The sequence below is a fragment of the Mytilus californianus genome, unplaced genomic scaffold (assembly GCF_021869535.1).
Source record: "Mytilus californianus isolate M0D057914Y unplaced genomic scaffold, xbMytCali1.0.p SCAF_9, whole genome shotgun sequence".
In the NCBI taxonomy this organism is placed as follows: domain Eukaryota; kingdom Metazoa; phylum Mollusca; class Bivalvia; order Mytilida; family Mytilidae; genus Mytilus; species Mytilus californianus.
Genome location: NW_026262745.1, coordinates 59,424,642 through 59,435,118, shown reverse-complemented (window position 1 = coordinate 59,435,118; position 10,477 = coordinate 59,424,642). Strand labels below are relative to the sequence as shown.

Here is a 10,477-nt window from a genome sequence, read left to right as displayed (position 1 = left end):
CAGTATGGGTTTTGCTCACTGTTGGTGGCAATACGATAATCTATAGTTGCTAAGATCTACGTCATTTGGATTCTAGCGGATTGTTGTCTCATTAGAATTCATACCGCATCTACTTATTTTATATCAATTCAGAACATTTACATATTGAAAACTGATGATTATGAGACTTTTACAAAATAACCATTGATTTTTTAGATGAAAAACAAAAGGGCCAAAACATTTCAAAATTTCCGCGCTGAATAAAAAAGGAACATTAATCACCTCAATGTTGGGCAGAAGATACCACCCATGAAAAGTAACATAATATTCCTCAAGTGATCAATACCGGTCGAATTTACAAGTTGGTCGGTAATATCTGTTGAAGTAAAGCACGGTAAATAGAGGGAAATATTCACTCTTAATGTTTTTCCATGAAAACTCTGCTTATTTAAAGGAATGATATTGATATCTTTTTATTAATTTTGAAGATTAAAAATAACTTATCAACTCCTTAAAAGTTAGTTATTGCATACTTTACATATATATATGAAATATCTATATTAATCCTTTGACCATTAGATATTCATGATATTTTCATTTGAAACAGTATTGATTATTAGAGTGGATTAATGCAGTCTCTTGATACGTTTCCCATGGCCAAGTATGCTAGGTATGAAAATTTTATTTCTAAAACAACAACCCCACGTTAATGTTGATATCACAAGAGGAAAGGTGATTACATTTATATTTGATGTCTCCGTACAGCAATAGTATTTCTTGTCTATTTAGCTGTGAGAAAAACATTTTATAAATGCAGAAAATAGAAAGGTTGATATGTCTACGTGGTATGTTTGGTTTCTAATCATTCAAAAATACCTTTTAAAGCATACATTTTACGTAAAAAGGTCGTATGTAACAATAACACCTAGTAAGATTAAAACCGTATCTTTAACGACGTCGCACTTTTGAAATAGGAAGAGGCAGCTGAAATATTGGGTACCACACACTTTTCTTATTATTTAGACTATTTGTTACTGATTGATTTTCAGAAAAATAAAAAAAAAAAAAAAAAAAATCATGTCACGCCTCCTCTAAATTGGACAAGTAAAACTCCCATTGAAGTACGCAGACTATGAGGTTTTTGAACGTTTAGTTCTATCTATGAAGAACATACATTATTACATGTATGTATATTTTCAAAATGAACATGATGAAGACATAAAAACCTTATTCATGTTATTATTTCGTCGACGTAAAATTGGCGCAAAAATTACCAGAGGCAAAAAAAAAAAAAAACTAACAAAAGAGAGAGTAAAATCATTATTAAAAGGAAATCACTTATATCTATTATTTTTTTCGGCAGATTTTTGAAGATGATTGGTAAAAACGTCAAAAAATGATAAACAATTGTCATTAAAGAACAGTAACGTCATTCGTCAGTGGACTGAAGGATTCGTCCATTAGACCTAGTTAGATCTGGTCTTGTTGATCACTTTTGCTGTTTAAGGTTTCTATCTTTCTATCATAGTTTTCAAGATGTTAGGCAAAAAAGTACTAGTAGTAAAATTCGTCATTTTAGGACAGTGTTGACGTTAAAAGGTACAGCTAAACATTCTAAACATTTCTGCCCCTGTCAGATTTTCTCTATTTATAGTAGATTTAAAAATAATAGTCAACACTTACATTTTACCCCTATGTTCTATTTTAAGTCTTATCGGCTATCTTGGTTGACAGGCAATTCCATCGGACACATTTGTCAAACCAAATGATGATTGTGGACAAGGTTGGTTAACTTTGATTTAGTTTCTTCAGAGGAGGTGATCTTTTTAAAAAATAACGGACGACGAACGACGGACGACGACAGACGACTGCACGATGCTAAGCGATGGGAAAAGCTCAGATGTCACTTTGGGCCACGTGAGCTTAAAAAATATTCTCAAGTTATTGTTTGTCGTTTGGTCGTTTTTACCCCCATGGCTTTGACATATGACTTTGAAAATCCTTTTGGCATCTTCCACTTTTTTCAAATGAGTGTAAATGTATAAACAAGTGTTGTGCCTACACCGAGTAAATCGCGTGGAAAAAAGATTCATTCAGGGGAGAAAAGAATGCTGTAACAATTATTCTTTTTTATTTCATAAGATGTTGTTATTGTTAAGTTAAATGATACACGTAACAATCATTTGAATGCGTTAATAAATGTTCGAAATCAAGCTTTTACAAGGTCTCATATGAGCATTACTTTTGTTTATTCGCATATATATAAGGGTTACTCATAAAACAGACCCGATGGGAGTGCACATATATACATGTCCACCATGCAAAGCTATAGTGTTTCATTCTCCAATATTAATCTAACTGGCGAATTGAATCTCTTTAAGAGCCATACTTCATTTACAAAATCAAAACTTTAGAATCAAACAAATGGAATGACCCATATTCGATGTTAAAACACAAACGTTTACATAAGTGTATTTGTTTGAATTGTTTTACGTTTATCATTTCGGGGCTATTTATAGCTGACTATACGGTATGGGTTTTGCTAATTGTTGAAGCCATTCGGTGACCTATAGTTGTTAACTTCTATGTTATTTGAGCTCTGGTGGAGAGTTTTCCAATCGGCAATCATATTTTATCTTGTTATTTTTATATTGATTACGAAACACTTGACAGAGTTAGGTATCAGAGATATATAAACAATGTACGATCATTGTCGGAAACTATAATGAAACATGAAATATACCAGGCTTATAGTTTGGTATGCCTGACGGACGAACGTTTCGTATACAGAAGGATCATCAGCGACGTTTGTATCAAAATAGTTGAAAGGCCAAATCAAATACGAATGAAGAGAGTTGAAAAACAAAAATTCCGGAACGTTTAACCAAATAGGGCAAAGGCAATCTAAGTCTTCGAACAAACAAACCTTAGTGTTTGGAATAGTTCAACTTTTTGTAGACAGTAAATTTATCGAAAATGAACATATCGTGGATATTTCATGTCAACACAAAAGTGCTATATGTAACTGCAGGTAGACTTCCTACAGCAGTGACATCGATCCAGTGGTTGTAAAACTCATCAAAGATACCAGGCTTATAATTTGGTACGACAGACGCGCATTTCGTCTACATAAGACTCATCCACTACGCTCGAATTAAAGCACTGTAAATGCATTAGATACCTGTTAAGGCAATCTATATAAAGGCAACCTATACAAACATTATTTGGACGAGCTCCACAGTGCCTTTCTACCATTTTGTAGAGAGCACAAATACGGTTTTTATTTCAGCATCATAAGTTTATTGTACTTATTTTGAAAGCCTGCTTTCGAAGAATTAACAAAATTTGAAAATTGAGATAACGCTCATAAAATTATGACAGCTAATAAAATAAATAATAAAAAAAAAACCATAAGTACTCGACGTTAACATGGTTACAATGGTTAAGCTACGATATTTAGTTCATTTTTTGTGGTATACTTTTGGCGTGGCTCAATACTTATACATCCCGCCATTATGTTATTGTGCTATGGTCAATTTTGTATTCTTGTCTTTCATTTTTGCTTATTTTGCTTTTTTGTCTATAGAGTGTTTATATTACATTTTTTTTTTCTTTGTTGAAACAGTTATTTGTTTTATAGTAATTTAGATTATATGACAATGTTGAATGCTGTACCCCAATTTTTGACATTTTTACCTGTTATGTCTGTTTGTTTTGCTCACATACTGTTGTCAATATAATGGAATTCTATGCGACTGTCATACCAGTGTGAGGTTTAGCTACCTATAAAACCATGTTTAATCCACCATTTTTTACATAAGGAAATACCTGTACCAAGTCAGGAATATGACAGTTGTATTTCATTCGTTTGATGTGTTTGAGCTTTTGATTTTGTCATTTTATATAAAGGACTTTCCGTTTAGAATTTCCCTCGGAGTTCATTATTTTTGTTATTTTACTTTTTACTTTCCCATCTGTATCAGATATTAGGTTATGCAATCTAAATTAAAACAAATAGAAGCAAGTAACTAGCACTTAAGATACAGTTACAGGGTAGGTAATGACGTCGCTAACATAAAATGTTATTTTTCGCGACTTCAAACTGTGACATATCGGGAAAAGATGCATTTTTTGACTGTTTTTAATCATTCAGACTGATTTAACTTGAAAACAAGTTCATGGACCCCTCTTTTTGAAAATGACATTTTGCTTGATTATGTGTTAAGATTATTTGTGCCAATTTTTATGAATAAGTCACCGATGAAAATTTTTTTAATAAGATAAATATACAACAAGAAATGCCGTTTTTTGACTAAAACCAGAAAAAATGTGATAAAAATAAATTATTTCCAAAGAATTAAATAAAGCAAACTTATGTAGTGAAGATATTCCAAATGTTTTACAAAAATCTGCTTGCGTTTTTCTTTTAAAACAAAAAAGGTAGGTATGTCTTTTCAAAGGAAAGAAATGTCCAAGAATCCAAAATTTCCATTAATGTCCAAAATGTATACCCCATTTATCTCTAAAATTAGCACATGAAGGTATTTTCATTCTTCATATTTGAATTGACTAAGTGAAAAATAGCTGGTATGCAAACTGTCGTCAAAATTCACCGTGGGATCAAAACTGTATCGTATGTCCTTAATAGACGTGAGATAAAAAGACAAAAACAAACATTACAGGACAGACTTTTAATAGAATAATGAAGGAGAACAACAATTTGAGATCAATAGCAAATTCACATATATGGGTCAATATCCCTAATGCGCCTCGAAATGAGGAACTCAAAAGTTGTGTGTAAACAAAAAATCTCTGTGTAGTGATATTTGACACGTTTCTATGATAAACAAGTGACTGAACTTAACCATTTGTGTTGATTTAGAAAGTAGGGGAACATAGAATAAATGTGTAAAAACTATGGAGCTATTAAATGTGTTCAAAATATTAAATTTTCAAAGAACTTATTGTGTTAAAAAAGGGATTTTTTACCACGAGGAGCCGCATCACGAAAGGATTTTCGGGGTTTGCTAATTTAAGGAAAAAGTAATCTCACTTCGTACCCCAAAAATTTAACCACATATGTGAAAATGTCTCAGCTTCAAAACGAGCCATCATACATATCCAAGTTAACGATATGGACTGAGCAACAGAAGAAAACGTTGCCATTACCGCCTATGGAGAAACAATTGCGAACATTGACCCATATCAATAAACGCGTCCTTTTTTGCAATCTGTTGTAACTGTCATATTTCATTAGTTTGGTGATATATTTAATAACAATACTACGTCCACGATACCTTCTTTGCTGGCTATACAATTATTACATTCCTTAAATTTTCTTAAATTTTGATTGTCTCCACAGACATTACAAATACAGTTATATTATAATATCGATGACTTAACAAGATGTTCATATATTACAATGAACACATTAACATAAGTCTCTTTGCGGCAGGAGTACCGGATGGAGTATTGTGTAATTCAACAGATTTTAAGAACGTTTGACGTGCAGATTCAGTGTCGCAGAACATCTGAAAAGCAACACCCAGAAGACTATAGGCTGCAGCTTCTGATTTTAAATTTGTTACCATTAAATATTTTTCTTCTATAACAAGTTGTAGAACTTGGATGGTATCCTGACACGCTCTGATATCATTGAGATGATAATGACAAAGAAACTTAAGAAAATAAGCATACACCGAAGATGAAATGGAAAACGATCTGTTTTCCACTTCTAAAAGTAGTTCTTCTGGTATTAACATGGATTTCAGTTTAAATGACATTTCATCTATGAACATTAATTTCCACAAATGAACAATACTCTTTTTCTGGAGCGATTTTAGTTTCAACAATTGATTATGAATATCCGACAACTCCATGGTGTAAAACAACTTTTTTAAAGTACATTTCGACAAAGAATACTTAAGGATGTGTAAAGCTTTGGTGTGCTCTTTTGTATTATAGAAAAACGAAGCTAACATCAGCCATCCAGATACAGAGTCATGATATATATTCTTTAGAAGATTACAAAGACATGATTTGTACAGTCGTAATTGGTATTCATTATTACTGTATGCAATGTTAAGTGGAATATAATGTGCACGATTGGAACAGATCATTGACGTGTAATATATATATAAGTATTTTATCAAAGATTTGTCAAATGAAACTGCCTTTTGTATTAGTGTTTTTAATAAAGAACTACAAAGTACTTTATCCCAGTTGAAACATAAAAGGAAAGACGTATCAGCGGACCACAATAGATAGGCTTTAGTTGCTTTTTCAACTTTATGTACATACGATCGCTGTTGTTCCATGTTAAAATATCGCACTGATGCAGGAAAATTTGATACTTGATCAGAAAATAAAATGCATCGCCAACCGTAATTATGCAAGGTATATAGTTTTTCTAATAGTATTTTACGAGGACGGCCCTCAATTTTATTCTTAAACATATTGTTCTCTGGAATGAAGTAATGCAAACAAACTGAATACTCAACACAATAGATAAGTCTTTTAAAGCATTGCATAAAACAAGGTATAAGTGTGTCAGGTCTCCATGCTGATTGTGGCAGTTCTTCAGAGATCCAAAAAATAATTGTTTTTAGGAAATAAGAGCAGAGTAATTCTTTACATTCGGAGAAAGTAGCTATAACGTCTTTCAAAAGAATCTTTATAAGAGCATAGCATAATAATTGAGTGTGTGTAAAGGTATTTATTAAAAGTTGTTCACCGATTGAAAATGAAATTCGCCATTCTAGATCCTCTTTTGATGACCCCTTTACTCCGATTGGTACAAAAAAATACTCCATGTCTTATGCTACTTTGTTTGACATCATAACTTGGCCATGAGTTATTAGATCTTGCTATCCAATGTCTTGCAGGTTGCACCCAAGTTTTACAATGAAAGCATTCGACAAAGTCAGTTAATCCATGTTTGTCAGATAATCACGGTCTATGAATAGTTGAATTAGTATTCCCTTTCATTAAGTGCTGTTTCCATAATGTACTTGAGAGATAATGCTTATTAGCGAACTGTGCACAGTTCTCAAATAAAGTCTGATCACTGGTATATTCTAGTCTCAACTGAGAAAATCCAGGTTTTACATCGTCTGTATCCATTGACAGATATGATATATTTGGATGGAAACGAGGCTTCATATCATAAACCTCAATATTTTTCTGAACAAACATAATATCTAAATCACTGCCTCGCATCTGAATTGAAGTCCTTCACCAAAACTTCCACTTGCTATTACTATTCTATTCCCGCCAATTGACAAACTATCCCTGGTAGCGTTTGGCAACCTGATGTGTTTAACGTGCTCTTCTGTCCCTACTATATTTTGACACATATAGAAATATAGTTCTCTTGACACATTTTGTGTTATGTGGTCTGTAATAAACACGTTGACATCATTAGAATAAGCGCAAACTAAATAATAGTATACATGTAAAGTATTTTACATGAAATGAAAATCAAATATACATGCTATTACAAGTAAAGTTTAGATCATTAGTCATGGACGATTTTGAGAGTAACAGGTATATTGCCCCAATATTGTCGTAGTCTAGTGTGATCTTAATGACAAACTTTAAAATGAAATATAATATGGCAGAAAAGGTCATAACGATGGACTCTTCAAATAAGAATATTTATGGAATCTTTACTATGATTTATATTTTAACCCATGGAAACATATCGTTTTAGAAGTTTCATGAAAATTTATTCTACCTACATGAAAGCTGGTATTTGTATATTGTAACATTCTTTTATACAGTTGCACATGTAGGTAGAATGCTTTGGATTTCCCAGCGACATACCTCTTTGAGCGTAAAAAATATTGGCCCTTTCAAATACCTACCTGATCATTAAAAATCATTTACATGTCTTTGATTGATCATATCATCGTGATGTGAGTATATCATTAGATCATAATATACAAATTTGCATGTTGGTAGTATAATAACGACCAACGATCATGAGTTTTCCATAGTATTGCCCAATGAATTTAAGAAAATTATGGCCCTCTCCAGCTACTACCTTGTCATGGTAACATCTCAAAGATAGTTCAAAATATCTATGTTAAACTATAATATTGATACATTCTGGTGTGCAAATGTACATGTATGTCTAACATAGGACGAGAACAAGAAAATGTTATCCCTTGTATTTCAGTCGTTTGCATACAAAACGCTTGAACCAGGATGTTCAGGTTTTACCTCCTCATGGCGGGCGGTTCCAATGACACCTAGCCATATTAGTTTCCTATTTCGTTCTTACAATGCTGTATGGATGTAAAAGTGTTACTCTATTCATTTTAAACATACCAACGTTATTAAAGGGGAATTAGCTACGAGATAAAACAAAAAATTAAAATATGATTTTTTTTTTAGTTCAATCATATATGAAAGTGAAATAGTGAAATAAAAATTCGCTTTAAGCAGACAGTTGGGTTCAATTTTGTCAAAATAAGATAAGAAACATCGCTGATGAATTATTCATTTGCAAGTGAATAATTCGACTTCATTTAATCCGTATTCATGTAACCTTCAATTTTACTCCTTAGCTAGAGAGGGGTTACGCATGAATTAGGCGTGTTCAGTTATTGAAAAGAATGTCAACATTGAAAGTGAAACAAGCGTAAACACTTTGATTGACTGATTCGATCCACAAAAAAACTCATTCTAATACAGGTAAACACGATGATTAACATATATTTTTAACCTATAATATGAAATCCAACAGACCAAGAAAAATCCGATTGCACGAGTTCGCTATCTATTTATATCTCTATTCATGTTAATATCGAATTATATGACCGTCGACAGTCTTGGGCGGTCGCCTCGATTGTTAACTAGATGGCTTCTAGACTAAAATACACACGAAATGTTGATACAAAGTATCGAGCGCATGCACTGAAAATTGTTTATTTCATACTTTTTTATAATGTGGACATACGTTTTAGTATGTTATAAATCAAATATGAGAATTTGAGTCAAATCGGTGAACATGGATTTGACAGCTAATGTCCCTTTAAAAAAATATCTAAAAATTACTTATTGGTCATTCTATGAACATGATGAAGACTTTGCAAAACATTTTCTGTTCATTTGTATTTTTTTTCAAAACCAGTTTTTTTTTTTTTTTCAATTTGGGGTGGGGGTGACAAATATGTAAAACAATGTAGTGGTTTTACAGGTAATTTGAGGTACCTGACAAATACAACTTTATTTGAATATTACAAATGATGCCAGTATAATATAATATGTTCATTCTTATCCTCGGCATAAAAGATGCCAATACACATCGTAACTAGGGTGCACTTTATCTGATATTATATTACCATTGTAACCATATGTTACATTTAGTATCAACGGCACTATTAAGTTCTTAAAGATTGAAAAAAAAGTTCCTTGTTCTTTTTTTTTTTGTGTTATCATGGCAACCATATTTAATTTTTTTATCTTAAGATGTCTGTGAGTGTATGCACAAAAAAGTCAGTTTCATTCAGAAAATACATGGATGAGTGTACAAGCATAAAGCACTCCTCTAGATACAAACTTGCCTTTATAAAAACCTTATTTCAGCATGGATGATTATCAAGAATGTATTGATGTATTTAGATATATCTTTTCACGCTACTGTTTATACTCAATATCGTCACCATGCAAATTGTTAAACTTGATTCAACAAAACTTAATTGTAAGGTTCTTTGGAAAATTCTTACTATTAAAAATAAACGCAGTGCAAATGAATAAACAAGGGTCACAAAAGCGTAACAAATATCCTTCCTAACTTCAAACATGATTCCTACAGTCATAAGTGATTTAAAAAAAGTTCATTGTGTGTATTTCTTGTACAAGAAACCTGTAACAAAATATGCCAAGTTTAGCGAATACAATATGAATCGTGTAGAGCAAACACTGGAAAAGGTCATCATTTTCATGTTTTTATTTATTGACTATAATCCCCACTATAAATATTAACTTTTAACTTTCGATTTCAATATTTTATTCTTATTTTTTGTTATCTACTATGTTTATTTGATTCCTTTTAATTTCCATTTTGCCATCTGAAAAAGAGAAATAAATTTGAAATTGAATGAAAACACACTGTTATTTATCACACTGTATGTCTAGAGTTTGTAGCAATATATTTCAAAGTATATTACCTGTCATTGTGTTTAGTAAGTTGATGTTCAATGTGCAAATGGGTATTTCAGCAAAATCTACTTTCGTTTTCATTGACACGTAACCTTATATTTACCGAACGGCATACGATACAGTAATAGGGGAGGTAATGACGTTCCTAACGTAAAATGTTATTTTCGCGACGTCAAACTGTGACATATCGGGAAAAGATGCATTTTTCGACTAATTTTTATAATTCAGACTGGTTTAACTTGAAAACGAGTTCATGGACCCCTCTTTTTTAAAATGACATTTGAATTGATTACGTATGAAGATTATTTGTTACAATTTTTATGAAAAAGTC

At 31.9% G+C, this 10,477-nt stretch overlaps 1 protein-coding gene across 1 annotated transcript; it reads right to left on the bottom strand.

The window, feature by feature from the left end:
- Positions 1-4,708: 4,708 nt before the first annotated feature.
- Positions 4,709-10,197, bottom strand: LOC127715413 (uncharacterized). Its single transcript, XM_052221443.1, has 2 exons — positions 10,155-10,197; positions 4,709-7,375 (listed from the first exon to the last, which is right to left on the bottom strand). Exon 2 carries the CDS (start codon positions 6,789-6,791, stop codon positions 5,397-5,399), a length of 1,395 nt encoding a protein of 464 aa, XP_052077403.1. The 5' UTR covers positions 6,792-7,375; positions 10,155-10,197; the 3' UTR covers positions 4,709-5,396.
- Positions 10,198-10,477: the final 280 nt, after the last annotated feature.